Raw genomic sequence first — 20,243 nt, forward strand, 5'->3', positions numbered from 1 at the left:
GAGATACAGCTGTAATGCTGTTTTCCCTCTAACTCATACTGTAAGGTCATATCATCACTAAGTACAGCGCGAGATCCTAACATTTACCTACATAGGCTAACTCCATTCTATGCACTGAAGCATTTACAGCCAGACATATTCCCATTCTTTTTAAGAAATTATCTTGAGATGTTTACAAAATCAGCACAAAGAGCTCAGCACAAAACAATGTCGAAAATAACGTGTTACTATTAACTTGTCTGCATTAACTTGTCGCCTATATTTCAACTCTCTGCATGATCACTCATACTAGTAACATTTCTCACTACCGAAACTGTCTTTAGTTCAGTCTACACATTGACATGTAGGACATCCATTTTCGTGCAAGGGAAATGCAGTTGTGAGTATGACTGATTTTACAGGTAACTGAATAGGTAAAGCATGACTGACATTACAGGTAACTGAATAGGCTAAGAATGGCTGACATTACAAGTAACTGAATAGGCTATGTATGACTGACATTGCAGGTAACTGAACTGGCGAAGTATGGCTGACATTACAGGTAACTGAATAGGCTATGTATGACTGACATTACAGGTAACTGAATTTTTTAAGCATGTCTGACTTTACAGGTAACTGAACAGGCTAAGTATGGCTGACATTACAGGTAACTGAATAGGCTAAGTATGGCTGACATTACAGGTAACTGAATAGGCTAAGTATGGTTGACATTATAGGTAACCGAATAGGCTATGTATGACTGACATTACAGGTAACTGAATAGGCTATGTATGACTGACATTACAGGTAATTGAATTTTTTAAGCATGGCTGACACTACAGGTAATTGAATAGGTTATGTATGACTGACATTACAGGTAACTGAATAGACTAAGTATGGATGACATTACAGGTAACTGAATAGGCTATGTATGACTGACATTACAGGTAACTGAATAGGATATGTATGACTGACTTTATAGGGAACTGATTTTTTTAAGCATGGCTGACTTTACAGGTAACTGAATAGGCTATGTATGACTGACATTACAGGTAACTGAATAGGCTATGTATGACTGACATTACAGGTAACTGAATAGGCTAAGTATGGCTGACATTACAGGTACTTGAATAGGCCATGTATGACTGACATTACAGGTAACTGAATAGGCTATGTAAGGTCACCCTACCTGCGCAGATCACTCCCGCGTCCTCCTGATGCCCGCAATTGTTCCTCCCCCAGGGGGAATGAGGGCACAGGGTTAGACTGGCCTCCGTGCCCGCACAGTGTACATCGTCCAACCAGATCTGACCAGTGCCCCGACCAAATGCTGCGTTTACCCGGGCTATAGCTCCAGCACTGTTCAGATTAGAGACTACCTTCTTCAGTTCATCGTCGTTGGTCTTACGTTAACCATGTTCATACATGTTCATTAGGTTTTACATTTTTCTTAAATTTAATGCTATTTATTACTTAATTGTGGTTTTACCTCATGTCCAAGAATCTTGCATTTATGCTATGATGTAAAAGGCTAAGGGCATTGAGAGTATAACCAAAGCAGCCACGACATTGTGATGGCTGGCAAACGGCCATTTACATCCGTGAGGCTGGGCATTCACTGAGGAAAACAACCGTGCTTGCCTGAGCAACACCAAAACCAACCGTTAGGCTATCACGCCACATCTCACCTGGGTTTATTCAGCATTCGGCAGACGACCTGAGCATCGAGACTTGACCAAGAATCATCGCAGATCGTTCCCCAAGTATTGTTATAGGAGACCTCCACACGACCAGAGTTGCTGTCAGGACCGTTCGACAGTCGAATCTTGATGTTTGTCTCTATACGATTCGCTAGGGAAAATCAGAATATCAGTGTTTATGCATTAGAAAATGCTTCTGTAAAGCGTCCAATCTCGGGAAGAGTGAGTAACGTCGTACTTAGTAAGTTTTCAGTCATATGACGACGGTGGGATCTTTAGAGTGCATGTTCGTGCATGTTCGGGTGTTACACACTATGACGATATACGGGCAAATGTTCTTTTCCGGGCAAATCGGTAACGGTGTGCCGTTAAAATGTTTTCAATGAATTTCGGCCGATCACAGTTTCCATTAGTAAGAGCTAGGAGACGACTCAGTTTATGAACAACTGTATTGTGCTGGGATAGCTCACTAGAAAATACATATTTTACATAATGGCTACAGGGTTGAGCCAGTGCGTAGCAGGGGTAAATGACGCATTAAAAGAGAGAGTTTACTTACAAGATATATGTTTTAGTTATATTTTAAACACCAAGTGTCCCATCTGGGTCACTCTTATATTCATTCTTTTATTTACATACAAAAAAAAATACAAAAAAACACAAAAACAATCAAGATTACTTGGTAGGTGTTGAATAATTTTATTTCATACTGTATATGATGACCAGGATAGTCAAGAATATTGCATGTTAACGATGATTGCGTTTGAAAACTCAGGCACTTCGTCAGATACTTGACAAACGTTCTGACAAAACAGCAAGTGTGAGATTAGAACTCGCGACCAAACTGGTCGAGACACTTTCATCTGCAGCAAGACTGACCCGTTGACCACAAAGTCAGTAGGGTCTCCATTAGGCTAAGGTAGCGATATAGTGGATTACCTGGGTTACACCTGACTCCGGCGTCCTCCGTGTGGTCACAATCATGATCACCCAAGGGATTAGACCGGCACGCCGCTAGGTTAGCTTCCGTCCCCACACACTGCACCTGGTCCAGAAGGATTGACCCGTTACCTTGACCGTATATGGTTCCCTGTATAGCCGTGGCACCGTCCCTACAAGACAACAAAGCTGTCAGCCGGATCCAGCATTAACGTTAAGATATTCCAAAGCTTTTTGTTTGATGGTAGAAGGTTTTAAGCTATCTAAACTATACAGATGAATGGAATGTGATTCAAATGATAAACAAACGTTCCAAATCCAAGCATGCTGCACACGACGGCGGCGTCCGCATTGTCCCACGCATCGTCACACACAGTTCCTGATTGGTTCGAGTAGGACAATTCCACGCGACCTTCGTACTGCGACGGACCGTTCACGAGACGAACTGTGAAGTTGAACTGTAAATCTGAAAGTGTAAGTCAATAAATGTATTTCTTTGTATACTTATATAAGATATCAAAGTAGACGAAGGACGGGGGAACCACTGACAATGAGCCGCCATGTCGAAGACGCCAGACACGATGCCCCATCCTGACACACTGACACTGGTTCGACCAGTACATGGTCATATTGTATTGCTCTGACGTTGCGCCCCAAGCGAGGTGGTACCAAGACGGCAGATGAACAGCGGACTGAGAGTGGACTGCGTATCCACCGATTACCACCAGGCAGACGCGAAAGAGTTCTGGTGAACAAACGTGTTCGGTAATTAGTATAAATGGTACGTGTATGTGCGATATCTAAAGGTATGCCCATTCTCAATGTGAACTTTATGAACGTTTGTCTTCTTTCGCTATGAAAATGTATAAAAACTACGCCTTTACATTCTGCTGAGTATAAACGTGAGCTATTTCTTGCTATAAAATGTGTACGTGAATATAGAGGGATACATTTGCTTGTTGGTTTAATACTGAGTGAAATTTTCTGTCATTGGTGCTATCTCCATAGTGCCAATGAACATACATGTACATAACACCTAAATGAAAGTATTCCATATCGCATACTGCTACGCTGAAAAATAAATGATTTACAACATAGAAAATAAATTTAGACCAACGACCAGTAAATTGTGATGCCTAACCGGTAAAATCTGGCCGGTTGTCAAGTTACCTCAGCTAAGGATTATTCTAACTGTTCATGTAAATCCCCGCAAAAACCATGGCTTAAACAGTAACAAATAACGTGGCCTGCAAGAACTATGGCTTAAACAGTAACAAATAACGTGGCCTGCAAGAACCATGGCTTAAACAGTAACAAATAACGTGGCCTGCAAGAACCATGGCTTAAACAGTAACAAATAACGTGGCCTGCAAGAACCATGGCTTAAACAGTAACAAATAACGTGGCCTGCAAGAACCATGGCTTAAACAGTAACAAATAACGTGGCCTGCAAGAACCATGGCTTAAACAGTAACAAATAACGTGGCCTGCAAGAACCATGGCTTAAACAGTAACAAATAACGTGGCCTGCAAGAACCATGGCTTAAACAGTAACAAATAACGTGGCCTGCAAGAACCATGGCTTAAAGTAACAAATTACGTGCCCCGTAATAACCATGGCTTATACCGTACCGTACAAAAGCATATTATCTGTGGAAAGGAAGTGTATTCATATTATACTTGACTTTACTGATAAGTACAAATATAGATACATTGACTGTAAGTATCACTGAGTATCCACATATTCACCGCTTACCTTTGTTGCACCGCACCCCAACGTCCTCGTTGTGACCTCGCGACACGTCTGTTTCGCCCCACTCCTGTTTCCGCCGACAGTCACTGATGTTTGTTTCGTTGCCGACACAGTAGAGGTCATCCAGCCAGATAGGACCACGCCCACTGCCCACGCTAGACCCGCGCAATACATAGAGGTCATCCAGCCAGATAGGACCACGCCCACTGCCCACGCTAGACCCGCGCAATACAGTCCCTCCTCTACAAGTTGATTTCATCAGGGATTTATTTTCCGGTTTTCTGATTCCCACAAGCAGTTCTATAAGTGACTATGTCTGGCCGTCCGTCTCTCTGTCGGACGGTTGTTCTGTCTGTCTGTTTGTTTGCCTGTTTGTCGGACTGTCGTTCTGTCCTCTGCCTGTCGGACGGTTGTTCTGTCTGTCTGTCTGTCTGCCTGCCAGTCGGACAGTTGTTCTGTCTGTCTGTCTGTCGGACAGTTGCTCTGTCTGTCTGTCTGTTTGTCTCTCTATCTATGTGTCAGTGGTTCGGTTGTCAGGTCTGTCTATGTGTTGGTATGTCGGTCGGTACGGCACTCTCATACACAAGAAATGACAAACGACTCACGGGATTTCAACATCTTGTTCATATTTTAACTTGGAATCTACAAAAGACATGATTGTATTCGTATTTCGGCACAAACAAATCAACATTTGTTGCACTGGTGACTCTAGACGGATTGTATGCAATTTTCCACATTCCTGCTGTAAAAGAACAAACCAACCAATGTCGATGTTACCAGTTCCACAGTAGAGAATATTCACCTTCCTTCGATACTTCATTCTCTAGAACTTTGTTACGGGTATGTTTGTCGGGCTACACCTTTATGTCCGACAAGTCGCGCTTCTTGACAGACTAAGAATGATGTGGAAGCGTGGTTCCTGACAGACTAAGGATGATGTGGGAGCGTGGTTCCTGACAGACTAAGTATGATGTGGTAGCGCGGTTCCCGACAGACTAAGGATGAGCCATTGGTGTTTCTCCCCATGCTAAACAACTTTATCATTCGATGTCGAAGTCTAATAAACCCAAACCAATTTTCTAGACAGTATATCGTTACCTATGATATCCAAGCATTCTACAGATGACCTCGGCCTCTCGGTTGTCGAAGCTGTCGTCACTGATAGTCCCCCAGATGCCGTTATAGAGCACTTCGACCCTCCCCTGGTTGTAAGACAGCCCACCGGCTAGCCGCACCTTTACCGTGGAGCTTCCAGCCCCTGGGAACACACCGGTTAATTACTAATTAAACATGGCTATGATGAAAATGGATTCACTTTTTTGTACTCTCCAATTCGCACTGTTTTGTTCATAATTCTTTTTGTTTTTCCTTTCTTTAATTACATGATTTCAGTGGAGTGGATGATTTTAAAAGGTGAGTTAATTACAAATGGAATTTCTCATTATTAACGCGGGCTGTGTACTAGTGTTACACAAGTAGTAAGGGGGGGGGGAGAAAATGCATTCTTTACTTCGCCTGAAATATAGTTTAAAGTTCTTTTCTCTTTTCAGTCTGAGAACACTTTGTCTGACAATGGTTTGGGGTGTTTCTGTTTTGATTACCTCACCTCACCTCACCTCACCTATACACCAGTCTCTGGGATTACGAAGCGATCTTAGACTTAAGTGAAACTTTCATTCATTAAAACTGATATGTTCCTTTCCGTTATTTTAGCTGAAATTTGTTTTTGCAGCAACTTGCCCAGAAATTATGTTGCTAAAGGAGAAGAAAGTTTAAATATGAAACAAATACCACTGAAAAGGGTATGCTTTTCCTCGCAGGTGCATTCCATAAAAAATTACAATATGTACCTCAAGCGATAAATTATAAATAAATTCAGCCCCAAAATCTGCTGTGAGCGATTCCATTTTGCGTAAGAACGAGCCCTGAAGTCTTTATTTCCGGTAGAACTCTTTCTTTGCTCTTGACGATCGGGAAGCCGGAATCTTGGGTGCAGGTTCCGAGTTTACACGGACAAGCCGGCAGTTTTAACGACTCTCATTGGCTGAGAGGCAGCACACCCCCAGAATAAATTACAGGGTGCTAAAGATGGAGGACGCAATGGATTCAGCGATTTATGCCAGCTTTGCCGTTTTTAGGCTTTACTTGTCTGGCGAGGAAAAAGTCGCAAAATTATGCAGCAGGCCGACCAGATAGAAAAAATGTGCTCTTTTCAGCTTATAGTGCGATGTTTAAAATTTTCTTCTCCTTTAAGCAATATTTTGACTTTGTTACTTAAGAAATAACAAATTTAAAATGATTTGAAATTTTGATTTAGGTCTAAGATCGCATCGTGATCCCGGGGACGTAGTTATCAAGCAACTTAAGATTTAATTCATAAATTCCAAGTGCTCAAAAAACCAGACCCAGAGCAGGAAAGGACTCAAATCGCGCCTAGTACATTGTTCTGTAGTACAAATTTTACGCATCCTAGAGCAAAATATGCTGAATCCTGTCTTTGAATTCTTGACAGAAGACGATTGATAAATATTGGTGCAACCTTTCATCCCGTGTTCTTTCTAGACTCCCCGGTCCCAGGGGCACTACATTACGAGTATACTTGAATACTGATTCGATCTCTCCTAATCTTGACCAAGTTATTTGCGTTCAATCTTTCCTAATCTTGACTAAGTATACGCAGTAAATTTTGCATGCCTCTTATTCACGGGTGGGACATAAAGTGACGGTAAATTGTATGTTGTGGTAAAGACTTGTTTTCTCTCATAATCTTGATTTATATATTTGAGAGACTTTCTTGCAGACTGTTCTACAGACTATTTTTCTTGCATAACATTTCTTGCAGGAAAAGAAGCTTCAAGGGAATGCCAGTATATTCGCTATAAAGTGAAAATGAAATGAAATTTGTGTATTAGTATTTGACCTAGTTAAAAGTTTATTGTTCAGAAGGTTTTATGCCGCTTCTCAGTGAGGATCAGGTTTTCACGTGGTACATGTAAGTCTGACTCACCGGCTAGACAGAGGACGCCAGCATCTTCGTAGTGCTCGCAGTCCGACGTTCCCATCCGCTTGTGATCACAGTAAGTAACAGAGGCTTCCGTACCGTTACATTCCACGTCATCCAACACGATTTGACCCCGACCCTGTCCGAAATACGCATTCGGGATGGGAACAGCAAAGCGTCTGTTAAACAAAACCCCAAGTTCAGAAATGGCATCATCTGGTTACAGTTGGAGATCACTTATTTTATCCTTTACGGCCAGGGCAGGTTACTAGCCTACTCTTAAACAAAAGAAGGCGTACACTGTACAGGTAATGTAAAATGTAAGTGCCAGCAGTTTAATAATGGGTTTCGTAATGATCATTTTCACGTTGTAGCACAATTTGGGATTACAAGGAGCCTGTATTATTAATTTCCTTGAAGTAACGATATACCAGAACATAATAGGCAGATAGATAAAGATAAATTTACGTTTCCAGTCCAAGTTTTCTGCAGACCGTTTTGGCCTCATTGGTACCCCAGTTGTCGTCACATACTGTCCCCCAGCTGTTGTTGTAGAACACCTCAACGCGGCCTGAATGTGAGTCAGTACCGTTGACTAGGCGGACTGGTATGTTCAACATCTCAGCTGAAATGTCAGATAAAGCTTTTACATTATACAATTTCTCACATATTCCTTCTGGTGTTTTTCGTGTTTTGCCTTGTTTTGAAAATATACTAATGTTCGATATGGAACATTATGGAACGTGAAAAAAGTCAGAAAACTGGTTGTGTTCGTTACATGATTTCGTCCTTACGTCCATGAACGTATATTTGGTTGACGGTTGGTATACGAATATCTGTTTTGACGCATAGATTTGTTTACCCACTTGGGACGCCCCTTTCGTGTTTACGAGTGGCGCATGGATGTCGGAGTTGACGCTTACATTCATCCATAAACTACTTAAGGGCCATTCCCTTTACCGTGAGACGTGAGAAAGGTGTTTGTAGTCTGTATGCATGCTGCTAAACTGAGATGGATTTGTTGAGACGTCGACACGTGACATTGTACATGGTCATCTTCATTCTACATACAAGGTGTTTCATTCTTCATAGAAGACATCTTCATTCTTCAATAAGAGCGTGTTTATTCTTCATACAAGGCGTCTTTACTCTTCATACACGGCGCCTTCATTCTTCATGCAAGGCGTCTTTATTCTTTATACATGGCGTCTTCATTCTTCATGCAAGGCGTCTGCATTCTTCATACAAGGCGTCTTCATACTTCATACGGGGCCTCCGTGGCTAGCGCAGCGTAATGACCCAGGAGCCTCTCACCAATACGGTCGTTGTGAGTTCAAGTCCAGTTCATGCTGATTTCCTCCCCGCCCGTACGTGGGAAGGTCTCTCAGCAACCTGCGGATGGTCGTGGGTTTCCCCGGGGTCTGCCTGGTTTCCTCCCACAATAATGTCGTATAGGTGAAATGGTCTTGAGTACGGCGTAAAACACCAAACAAATAAAAAAATAAATCATAGGCTACTTCACAGAAGACGTCTGCAATTTTTATATAAGACGTCTTCATTATTCATGCATGACGTCTCCAATCTTCATACAAGACGCCTTCATTATTCAAATGGGGCGTCTTCATTCTTCATCCAACGCGTCTTCAATCTTCATATAACGCGTCTTTTGGAAAGCAGGCCTCAGGCATTTAGCGTTTTCCAAGCAGATTACCTTGCCCTTTAATTCGATTGGTCGGATGGAGTATAAAGACAGCATTTCTAATAAAACTGGCGCTTTACCGTTGATTCATCGATTCGTGGATTTTTGTTTTTGTACGCCATATTATTGAATTTGTGCACTCTGAATCGACTTTGAGGTTAAAGGCGGTGAACGTTTAAAGCAACAGAAGGTGTGGACAATGAAGATGGACCACAGCATCCCTATCCTTACCCCGATCTGGGATCAGAAGCTAGATTTAATGGTCACGAATAGTTTGCATGTGGTGTAGAAGTCACACAGCCTGGCGGCGGAATTGTTAAATTACAATGGCATTGTTTAAATGTATGACCACATTGTTTTCGTTTTATAATGTATGTTGCTCTTGCAAGGGAGCAGGAAGACATGGGTGCACGGGTCACGTGACAATAAGCCAGTCGCTGGCATCGTTCCGAAGTTAAGTTTCTGTATGTTGAGTTTCTACTTTATAGCCATTTAAGTTCGTATCTTTCCGCTAAGTAATGCAACAATTCAGTGCATATGGTACAGATGTCAGAATGTTGAGATTGGCAGAAGTGGTTGAGTTTTAGACATTTACATGCTTGGGATTTAACGCCGTGCTTAGCAATTTTTCAGTCATATGACAACGAGTAGTCATTAGATGTGTTTACATATAGGCTGCCTTCTTATAGCAGGGCGAGCTCATACCGTCAAAGTGCTGCCGCCACTGAATTTATTTGTTTATTTGACTGGTGTTTTACGCTGAACTCAAGAATATTTCATTCATACAATGGCGGCCAGCATTGTGGATGGAGGAAACCGGGCAGAATCCGGGGGAAGTCAACGACCATCCGACGGCTGCTAGCAGAAATCCCACTTTTGATCTGAGGCCGCCACTGAAGTATCATGCCGAAGACACCATACTTGAAATGACGTTAGACCCCCAGACAGCCACAAACAAGTATACAGTATTTCGATGCCCCTCACCCCTAGATCCCACTGGACCCCACCCTCACCTACGTACCTGTCAAGCACCTAACCCCCGCGTCTTCCGAGTGACCACAGTTGTTGACATAGGGAGGTGGGTGACGACAATGAAACAAATCCGTCTCGTTTCCAGAGCACCTGACATCGTCTAGAATGATGCTTCCTGATCCTCGACCGAACAGAGCCTTCCCCTCAGCCACCGACTTCACTCTGATGCAACAGACAGGTGAAGAATACAAGGGAATTAATCTTTGATTCACCTCCTCTTCTCCACTAACGACTTGAATGTAAAACACTGCCGATGTGGCGGTCCACTTCAATTTGCAACAAATCTTTGCATTAAAACATTTTAGTTGTTAACCTGAGCGTATACATGGCAAAGTGTTAAGCAGAGTGTTAAAAACTAGTCAGGTAAATAAATAAATAATTTAAATTAATGGCTTCATGGGTAGTTCACACATTTATGTTCATTTCATCTTTTCAACTGATTTTCTCTTCCGATTTCCACAACATTTAGCAATGTACTCGACGAAAACCTTTGAAATATACTTCATACTTAAGCCAGTTAACACTGGAATACATACGCTTTAATGTTAAGTCAGTTAGCACTGGAATACTTACGTTTCAATGCGAGGTCAGTTAAAACTTGAATACTTACGTTTTAATATCAGGTCAATTAACACTGGAATACTTACGTTTCAATGTGAGGTCAGTTGACATTGGAACACTTACGTTTTACTATCAGGTCAGTTTACACTGGAATACTTACTCTTTAATAGGGGCCTCCGTGGCTCAGTTGGTTAGCGCGCTATTGCAGCATACTGACCCAGAAGCTTTTCACCAATGCGGTCGCTGTGAGTCCACCTCATGCTGGCTTCCTCTCCGGCCCTACTTGGGAAGGTCTCCCAGCAACCTCCGGATGGTCGTGGATTTTCACCGGGTTCTGCTCGGTTTCCTACCACCATAATGCTGGCCGCCGTCGTATAAGTGAAATTTTCTTGAGTACGGCATAAAACAGCAATCAAATAAACAAATATATAAAGTATGCTTTGATGTCAAGTCAGTTAACAGTGGAATACTTACGTTTTAGTGTTAGGTGAGTTAAGACAGGAATACTTACCCTTTAATGTTAGGTCATTTAGCACGAGAATACTTACCCTTTAATGTTAAGCCAGTTAACACTGGAATACTTACGTTTTAATGTTAAGCCAGTTACAGACGACCTTGGCATTGAGATCGGTGAAGGAATCGTCACACACTGTCCCCCAGGTGTTGTTGTAAAAGATTTCCACACGGCCTTCGTTAGGATTTGTTCCACCCACCAGACGCACTTTGGAGTTGGTGGTTTGTGGGCCTACCGAAATAATGAGGTGGAAAACTATAAGATCACTATATCGGCTTAGGACAGTCGTTTTAGAATACTATTATTATTGGTACATGAACAGCCTAGGCCTATTTGAAATCACACAAAACCGTACTACACAGGGATCTACAGCACGACATGAACAACCTAGGCCTATCTGAAATCACACAAAACCGTACTACACAGGGATCTACAGCACGGCATGAACAACCTAGGCCTATCTGAAATCACACAAAACCGTACTACACAGGGATCTACAGCACGACATGAACAACCTAGGCCTATCTGAAATCACACAAAACCGTACTACACAGGGATCTACAGCACGGCATGAACAACCTAGGCCTATCTGAAATCACACAAAACCGTACTACACAGGGATCTACAGCACGACATGAACAACCTAGGCCTATCTGAAATCACACAAAACCGTACTACACAGGGATCTACAGCACGACATGAACAACCTAGGCCTATTTGAAATCACACAAAACCGTACTACACAGGGATCTACAGCACGACATGAACAACCTAGGCCTATCTGAAATCACACAAAACCGTACTACACAGGGATCTACAGCACGACATGAACAACCTAGGCCTATCTGAAATCACACAAAACCGTACTACACAGGGATCTACAGCACGACATGAACAACCTAGGCCTATCTGAAATCACACAAAACCGTACTACACAGGGTTATCTACAGCACGGGATTTACTTCAACTTAATTTTTGGGAGATGATCTTTTGGGCGTGTTTGAGGGAAACATTTTTCAGAAAAATATTTATCGAAAAAAACATGTTTGATATGGTTTTGTTTGAACATTTTTTTTGTGAAATATATTAAATGTAAAATAAAGCTCTATGAAAACCAACTTGATAAAAACGTAGTGAATTAAAACTCACTCAATGAAAACCTGCTGTATGAACACCTAGTGAATGAACACTTACTGACTGAACACCTACTAAATGAAAACCTGCTGTATGAACACCTACTGAATGAAAACCTGCTGTATGAACACCTCCTGGATGAAAACATACTTAAAGAAAACCTGCTGTATGAACACCTACTGAATGAAAACCTACTTTATGAAAACCTACTTTATGAAAATATACCTAATGAATACCTACTTAAATAAATTAGGACGTTCTTTAAAAAGCGCCATTGCAAAAACACGTGCTTATGAACAAGTTCCCGAAGAAAGCGTTTACGATGACCACCCCCTTGATGAGGTGTTAGGCGAGAACGTGCCACATGAACACATATTTACGTCCATATGTAAATATGGAAAATCTCGTATAGTGAGACCCCAGACATAAGTGGGCAGTGTCAAAGTACAACTTTATCCCAGTCGATTTTTTTTAAAATTCAGATTCATTTAGCAATATTTTGAAATCTACATGTAATTTTGCGCAATTTCTTTGTCAAACATTCCATGATCACGGATCCTACTCTTTTATGACTGCCATATTGAATGAGGTATGTCCCTGGAAACCTCGGTATAATTGTTACCAAAAGGCGATGTCATTGTCTTCATTATGCGTTAAGGATGTGATGCTTACCCGGGCCGCAGACCACGCCCACATCTTCTGAGTGTCCACAGTTATGTACGTAGAGCGTGGCGTGGCTGCAGTCAAACAAGGACGTCTCGTTACCACGGCAATGCACGTCATCTAGCGTTATCTTGCCTGTACCGCGCCCAAAGAAACCCCCTCTCTTAGCAGTGGCTCCCACTCTGTACAACAACGACAGCATGAACGTGATTTCAGAAAATTGATCTTATCTTTATCTCTTATTTTTACTTAGCTTCATGGAAACGTGCAGTAAATAAGCAATGCAAGCAAGACCCAAGAAAATATGAAATTGCTGGAAACAAAGACTGACGCATATATTAACACCATGGAGTTGAAACCCAAATAAACACAATAACATACTCTAACGTGAGAAAATCTTGTTATTACTAACATAGTTAAACTGTTTGCGAGCGCTGTTTTGAGGGCAGCTAGTCTTCAAAGTACAGTATACACGGCTGAAGGTAAAACTTTGGATATTCCGATCGGTGAATGAAATGCGCTCAAACACACCGCACTGTTAAAGACTGATGTCGGTTTCTAAGCGTGTACAGAGAGTCGTCACAAAGGACGGCTTCAATATTGATGGTAGCTATTTCAAATATATATACGTTAATCTTAGCTTCAGTATTGATGGTAGCTAATTCAGGTATTTATAGGTTAATCTTACCTTCAGAGTTGATGGTAGCTATTTCAGGTTTATATAGGTTAATCTTAGCTTCAATATTGATGGTAGCTATTTCAGGTTTATATAGATTAATCTTAGCTTCAATATTGATGGTAGCTATTTCAGGTTTATATAGGTTAATCTTACCTTCAGAGTTGATGGTAGCTATTTCAGGTTTATATAAATTAATCTTAGCTTCAATATTGATGGTAGCTATTTCAGGTTTATATAGGTTAATCTTAGCTTCAGTATTGATGGTAGCTATTTCAGGTTTATATAGGTTAATCTTAGCTTCAATATTGATGGTAGCTATTTCAGGTTTATATAGGTTAATCTTAGCTTCAGAGTTGATTGTAGCTATTTCAGGTTTATATAGGTTAACCTTAGCGTCAGAATTGATGGTAGCTATTTCAGGTATATATAGGTTAATCTTAGCTACAGAATTGATGGTAGCTATTTCAGGTTTATATAGGTTAATCTTAGCTTCAGTATTGATGTTAGCTATTTCAGGTTTATATAGGTTAATCTTAGCTTCAATATTGATGGTAGCTATTTCAAGTTTATATAGGTTAATCTTAGCTTCAGTATTGATGGTAGCTATTTCAGGTTTATATAGGTTAATCTTAGCTTCAATATTGATGGTAGCTATTTCAGGTTTATATTGGTTAATCTTAGCTTCAGAATTGATGGTAGCTATTTCAGGTTTATATAGGTTAATCTTAGCTTCAATATTGATGGTAGCTATTTCAGGTTTATATTGGTTAATCTTAGCTTCAATATTGATGGTAGCTATTTCAAGTATATATAGGTTAATCTTAGCTTCAATATTGACGGTAGCTATTTCAAGTTTATATAGGTAAATCTTAGCTTCAGAGTTGATGGTAGCTATTTCAGGTATATACAGATTAATCTTAGGTAAAAGTATTGATGGTAGCTATTTCAGGTATATATAGGTTCATCTTAGCTTCAGAATTGATGGTAGCTATTTCAGATTTATATAGGTTAACCTTAGCTTCAATATTGATGGTAGCTATTTCAAGTTTATATAGGTTAATCTTAGCTTCAGAGTTGATGGTAGCTATTTCAGGTTTATATAGGTAAATCTTAGCTTCAGAGTTGATGGTAGCTATTTCAGGTATATACAGATTAATCTTAGGTAAAAGTATTGATGGTAGCTATTTCAGGTTTATATAGGTTAATCTTAGCTTAAGAATTGATGGTAGCTATTTCAGGTTTATATAGGTTAACCTTAGCGTCAGAATTGATGGTAGCTATTTCAGGTTTATATAGGTTAACCTTAGCGTCAGAATTGATGGTAGCTATTTCAGGTTTATATAGGTTAATCTTAGCTTCAATATTGATGGTAGCTATTTCAGGTTTATATAGGTTAATCTTACCTTCAGAGTTGATGGTAGCTATTTCAGGTTTATATAGATTAATCTTAGCTTCAATATTGATGGTAGCTATTTCAGGTTTATATTGGTTAATCTTAGCTTCAGAGTTGATGGTAGCTATTTCAGGTTTATATAGGTTAACCTTAGCGTCAGAGTTGATGGTAGCTATTTCAGGTTTATATAGGTTAACCTTAGCGTCAGAATTGATGGTAGCTATTTCAGGTTTATATAGGTTAATCTTAGCTTCAGAGTTGATGGTAGCTATTTCAGGTTTATATAGGTAAATCTTAGCTTCAGAGTTGATGGTAGCTATTTCAGGTATATACAGATTAATCTTAGGTAAAAGTATTGATGGTAGCTATTTCAGGTTTATATAGGTTAATCTTAGCTTCAGAATTGATGGTAGCTATTTCAGGTTTATATAGGTTAACCTTAGCGTCAGAATTGATGGTAGCTATTTCAGGTTTATATAGTTTAACCTTAGCGTCAGAATTGATGGTAGCTATTTCAGATTTATATAGGTTAATCTTAGCTTCAGAGTTGATGGTAGCTATCTCATGTATATATAGGTTAGAGGATTTTGACGCTTATCATTTCATATCTCTGGGGTTTTCAGGTTACGTATATTCTAACAGATATAATTGGGACCAAAATTATTCTGAAAGTACTTTTCACATTTTTAAGCTTGCGTTTATTAAAAATCTAGACAATGTCTTTTTCATCCTTATTGGTTATAGATATGGCCATGGGCTTCTGACATATTCCATGCTTATTTGATAGGACAAGGTCATAGGCTTTTTGGTTTAACGGTTTAGGTAAAGTGAAAGCAGTTATGATAATTCGTGCATTCTTATTTCAAGATAAGGCTACGTGATCATGAAAATTACAGGCCGAGGGATTATGGTAGATGAAGGCTTATTGGTTAAGGTTAACAGTAAGAGATTATGGTAGGTGAAGACTTATTGGTTAAGATTAACGGTAAGCGATTATGGAAGATAAAGGCTTATTGGTTAAGGTTAACGGTAAGAGATCATGGTAGATGAAGGCTTATTGGTTAAGGTTAACAGTAAGAAATTATGGTAGATGAAGACTTATTGGTTAAGATTAACGGTAAGGGATCATGATAGATGACGGCTTAACGGTAATAGATCATGGTAGATGAGGGCTTATTGGTTAGGGTTAACAGAAAGAGATCATGGTAGGTGAAGACTTATTAGTTAAGATTAACGGTAAGGGATCATGATAGATGAAGGCTTAACGGTAAGGCATTATGGTAGATGAAGACTTTTTAGTGAAGATTAACGGTAAGGGATCATGATAGATGAAGGCTTAACGGTAAGGCATTATGGTAGATGAAGACTTTTTAGTTAAGATTAACGGTAAGGGATCATGATAGATGAAGGCTTAACGGTAAGCGATTATGGAAGATGAAGGCTCATTGGTTAAGGTTAACCGTAAGGGGTTATGGTAGATGAAGGCTTATTGGTTAAGGTTAACAGTAAGAGATTAAGGTAGTTGAAGACTTATTAGTTAAGATTAACGGTAAGGACTATTGCAGATGAAGGCTTATTGGTTAATTTTAAGGGTAAGGGGTTATGGTAGATGAAGGCTTATTGGTTAAGGTTAACAGTAAGAGATTATGGTAGATGAAGACTTATTAGTTAAGTTTAACGGTAAGGGACTATGATAGATGAAGGCCTATTGGTTAATTGTAAGGGTAAGGGATTATGGTAGATGAAGGCTTATTGGTTAAGGTTAACAGTAAGGGATTATGGTTGATGAAGGCTCATTGGTTAAGGTTAACAGTAAGGGATTATGGTAGATGAAGGCTCATTGGTTAAGGTTAACGGTAAGGGATTATGATAGATGAAGACTTATTAGTTAAGGTTAACGGTAAGGGACTATGGTAGATGAAGGCTTATTGGTTAATTTTAAGGGTAAGGGATTATGGTAGATAAAGGCTTATTGGTTAAGGTTAACGGTAAGAGATTATGGTAGATGAAGACTTATTAGTTAAGGTTAACGGTAAGCGATTATGGAAGATGAAGGCTCATTGGTTAAGGTTAACGGCAAGGGATTATGGTAGATGAAGGCTTATTGGTTGAGGTTAACGGTAAGCGATTATGGTAGATGAAGACTCATTAGTTAAGGTTAACGGTAAGGGACTATGGTAGATGAAGGCTTATTGGTTAAGGTTAACAGCAAGATATTACGGTAGATGAAGACTCATTATTTAAGGTTAACGGTAAGGGACTATGGTAGATGAAGGCTTATTGGTTAATTTTAAGGGTAAGGGATTTTGGGAGATGAAGGTTTGTTGGTTAAGGTTAACGGTAAGCGATTATGGTAGATGAAGACTTATTGATTAAGGTTAACAGTAAGAGATTATGGTAGATGAAGACCTATTATTTAAGGTTAACGGTAAGGGACTATGGTAGATGAAGGCTTATTGGTTAATTTTAAGGGTAAGGGACTGTAGTAGATGAAGGTTTGTTGGTTAAGTTTAACGGTACGGATTATATCGAATCCATTGGTTTATGATACAAGGGATTATGGCATACAAAGACTTCGTGCTTTAGGATAAGGTAAAGGTGTCGTTACAACTGTAGGCTTAATATTTAAGACGGAGGGATTATGGTAAACTAAGGCTTATTGGCTAGGGATGAGGCCAAGGACTTGTGGAAAATCCAGACTTTTCAATTACGGATAAGGCTTAGGGGTTATAAGAGATTAAAGTTTAACATTTAAATGTAAAGTCAAATGTGTTTTTTTTTCTTTGGTGGAATAAAAAGGGTATCTGTTTAGCCTGACATACGGGTTTAGGTTTAGCATCCGGCAGACTACAGACGCCGCCCCAGATGTAAAGCCATCGTCACACACAGTGCCCCAGCTCCCCACTACGTTCAATTCAACTCTTCCACTCCTGTTGTTACCGTTCTGAAGGCGAATCTGGACAGCCGCTGAAAAATTAAAGGTCAGATCTCATTAAGTCGTGATATAGGCCCTATTTCACGAAATGTATGAGTATCAAGGAAGGTAAAGTGACGAACACTTATGTCATGATTTCTGCGTCACAAACATATATTGAATTTCATCAGTACATTTAATTACCAGCAAAATTTATTTATGTATCTCGTGCGCCGTTTTATAATTAAGAAATCTATTGCGTTTTTCTGATACGTCGATTACGTTGCTGTAAGATGTTTACTGCGTTTTGGTGAGACGTATACTCCGGTTTGGTGAGACGTCTACTGCATTTTGGGGGAGACGTCCACTGCGCTTTGGTGAAACTTCTACTGCGTTTTGGTGAGACGTCTTCTTCGTTTTGATGAGACGTCTATTACGTTTTGCAGGGTCTATTGCTTTTTCTTCTAATGGGCTTTATTGAGACGTAAGTTGCTTTTCATTCAGAGGTCAATTGAGTTTTATTGAATGTTTATTGTATTCTGTGGAGTTGTGGACACATTACTGAAAAAAAGCCTCATTCCCAGCTTAGGCCTGCTTGTAGCACGCGTACATTTAGTATAGTCAGCTAACTATATTACGGCAGGTCCTTGAATTGCACAATATATATAGTCTGCACTTCTGGTTAGTTTACAATGTTGTTATCGGCACTGATAATTATCGCAATAATTTCCACATAGACATTACAAAGAGCATCCGGTTAGGTTTCAGACGACAGACCCACGGTTTGGGCTTCATTACAGAGCATATTTCGTGTATTAAAACATAGCGGAGCGTTCAGACAGACCGGAGGTAATTCACAACTTTAATTAGTCAATATGACCTCACTGACCTGGGTTACACTGAACTCCAGCGTCTCGCGCATGACTGCGGCACGCTGAGTTGGTGACCGTGCCAAGGCCCTTGTGAGCACACTGTAGAATGTTCCTCTCATCGCCCGTACATTGTACGTCCTCAAAGAATACCGGTCCTGAGCCTCGCCCGTGGTACGACTTGGCCAAAGGAAGGGCCCCCGGTCTGCACAACAACAATAACAATAATAAAGGTAACAAAAGTATACACCTGATTGTCAAACTTGGATTGAACACATATAAAATGTGATGTAATATATGATGACCCGTTGTTTTCCTTCCTATTTGTTTATTTTTATTACTTTTTTTGTCCAGCTTCCAGTGACAGCTATTTTGGACCACACTGAGAGTCGTTCCGCCGTCCACACTTTTGGCGAATTTCTCTACATTGATTTGTTTTAATCTCATTGTTTGTTTTTGCCATTCTGATTAGCCAACGTTCAACAAGATGACAAACAGAAACTGTTTTAGACTTTTGTATGAAAATTAAATGAGTTAAAAAAGTTTGATCAATAATGTTTTCAAAAATTCTCCTGAAGGTAAAAGTGATGTGAGGTCGAGTGCTGTCCATTTAGAAGTATAATTCCTCTTTAGAACTCAAACATTTAAATGCATTTAATTCCTTTTAAAACGTATCAAACTATGAGAACTCCCTAGATATAGTTCTCAGCTGTCTGGTGATGTTTCCATCATCTTGGAGCATTTTGTTAAAGATTTAGGATGCACGTTATGGCGAGAATAGCTGATGGGATCTCACTGATAAAATCCGAGCATGCGACAAATGACGGCGGCCTCCTCGTTACCAAAGCCCGTGTCGCAGATCGTCCCCCAGGTGGCGTTGTAGTAGATCTCCACGCGACCCTGAGACGTGGTTGAGCCCGCCGACAAACGCACGCGCACACGCTGCACTGCAAACAGAAAGGCCAAAAAACATCCTTCACAACTTTTAACTACTGACTTTAACTTCTTGTTGACGATGTTTCTATTTGATTTTCTTTACATATAGACACAATTCAGCTTCACGGAGCAGTATATCTTTGCATAGCTGTTTAACTTATTACCATTTTTTAGGGAAAAAAAATGAAATCTTTGTCGTTTTTTTAAATAACATAATTATCCGAACGCTGATTACAACATACGTGCTTGACAAACCACGCCCACATCCTCCGAGTGGTCACAGTCGTTGTGTCCCCAGCTAGCATGGCTGCAGTCCGTCAAGCTGGTCTCGTTTCCGGTACAAGACACTTGATCCAACAGAATCTGACCCGTACCTTGCCCGAAGAAGGATTCAAACCGCGGCTCAGCTCCAGCCCTAAAACGTCACAACCAGAAACACATCTAGCTAATGTGTAAAAGGTCAAGTTACTATCGAAT

The 20,243-nt window shown here is 40.2% G+C and overlaps 1 protein-coding gene across 1 annotated transcript in view; it reads right to left on the reverse strand.

The window, feature by feature from the left end:
- LOC135481048 (deleted in malignant brain tumors 1 protein-like) overlaps positions 1-20,243 on the reverse strand; it is a 60,362-nt gene that overhangs the window by 26,596 nt on the left and 13,523 nt on the right. Inside the window, exons 13-27 of the mRNA XM_064760978.1 lie at positions 20,009-20,181; positions 19,627-19,777; positions 18,851-19,035; positions 17,870-18,014; positions 12,985-13,157; positions 11,250-11,409; positions 10,093-10,265; positions 7,841-7,997; positions 7,379-7,551; positions 5,470-5,629; positions 4,375-4,613; positions 2,928-3,084; positions 2,619-2,791; positions 1,668-1,830; positions 1,169-1,338 (exon numbers count right to left, since the gene is read on the reverse strand). Of these exons, the coding sequence (XP_064617048.1) occupies positions 1,169-1,338; positions 1,668-1,830; positions 2,619-2,791; positions 2,928-3,084; positions 4,375-4,613; positions 5,470-5,629; positions 7,379-7,551; positions 7,841-7,997; positions 10,093-10,265; positions 11,250-11,409; positions 12,985-13,157; positions 17,870-18,014; positions 18,851-19,035; positions 19,627-19,777; positions 20,009-20,181 (2,552 nt within the window). The remainder of the gene's footprint in view (positions 1-1,168; positions 1,339-1,667; positions 1,831-2,618; positions 2,792-2,927; positions 3,085-4,374; positions 4,614-5,469; positions 5,630-7,378; positions 7,552-7,840; positions 7,998-10,092; positions 10,266-11,249; positions 11,410-12,984; positions 13,158-17,869; positions 18,015-18,850; positions 19,036-19,626; positions 19,778-20,008; positions 20,182-20,243) is intronic.

The sequence above is a fragment of the Liolophura sinensis genome, chromosome 13, assembly GCF_032854445.1.
Source record: "Liolophura sinensis isolate JHLJ2023 chromosome 13, CUHK_Ljap_v2, whole genome shotgun sequence".
NCBI lineage: Eukaryota > Metazoa > Mollusca > Polyplacophora > Chitonida > Chitonidae > Liolophura > Liolophura sinensis.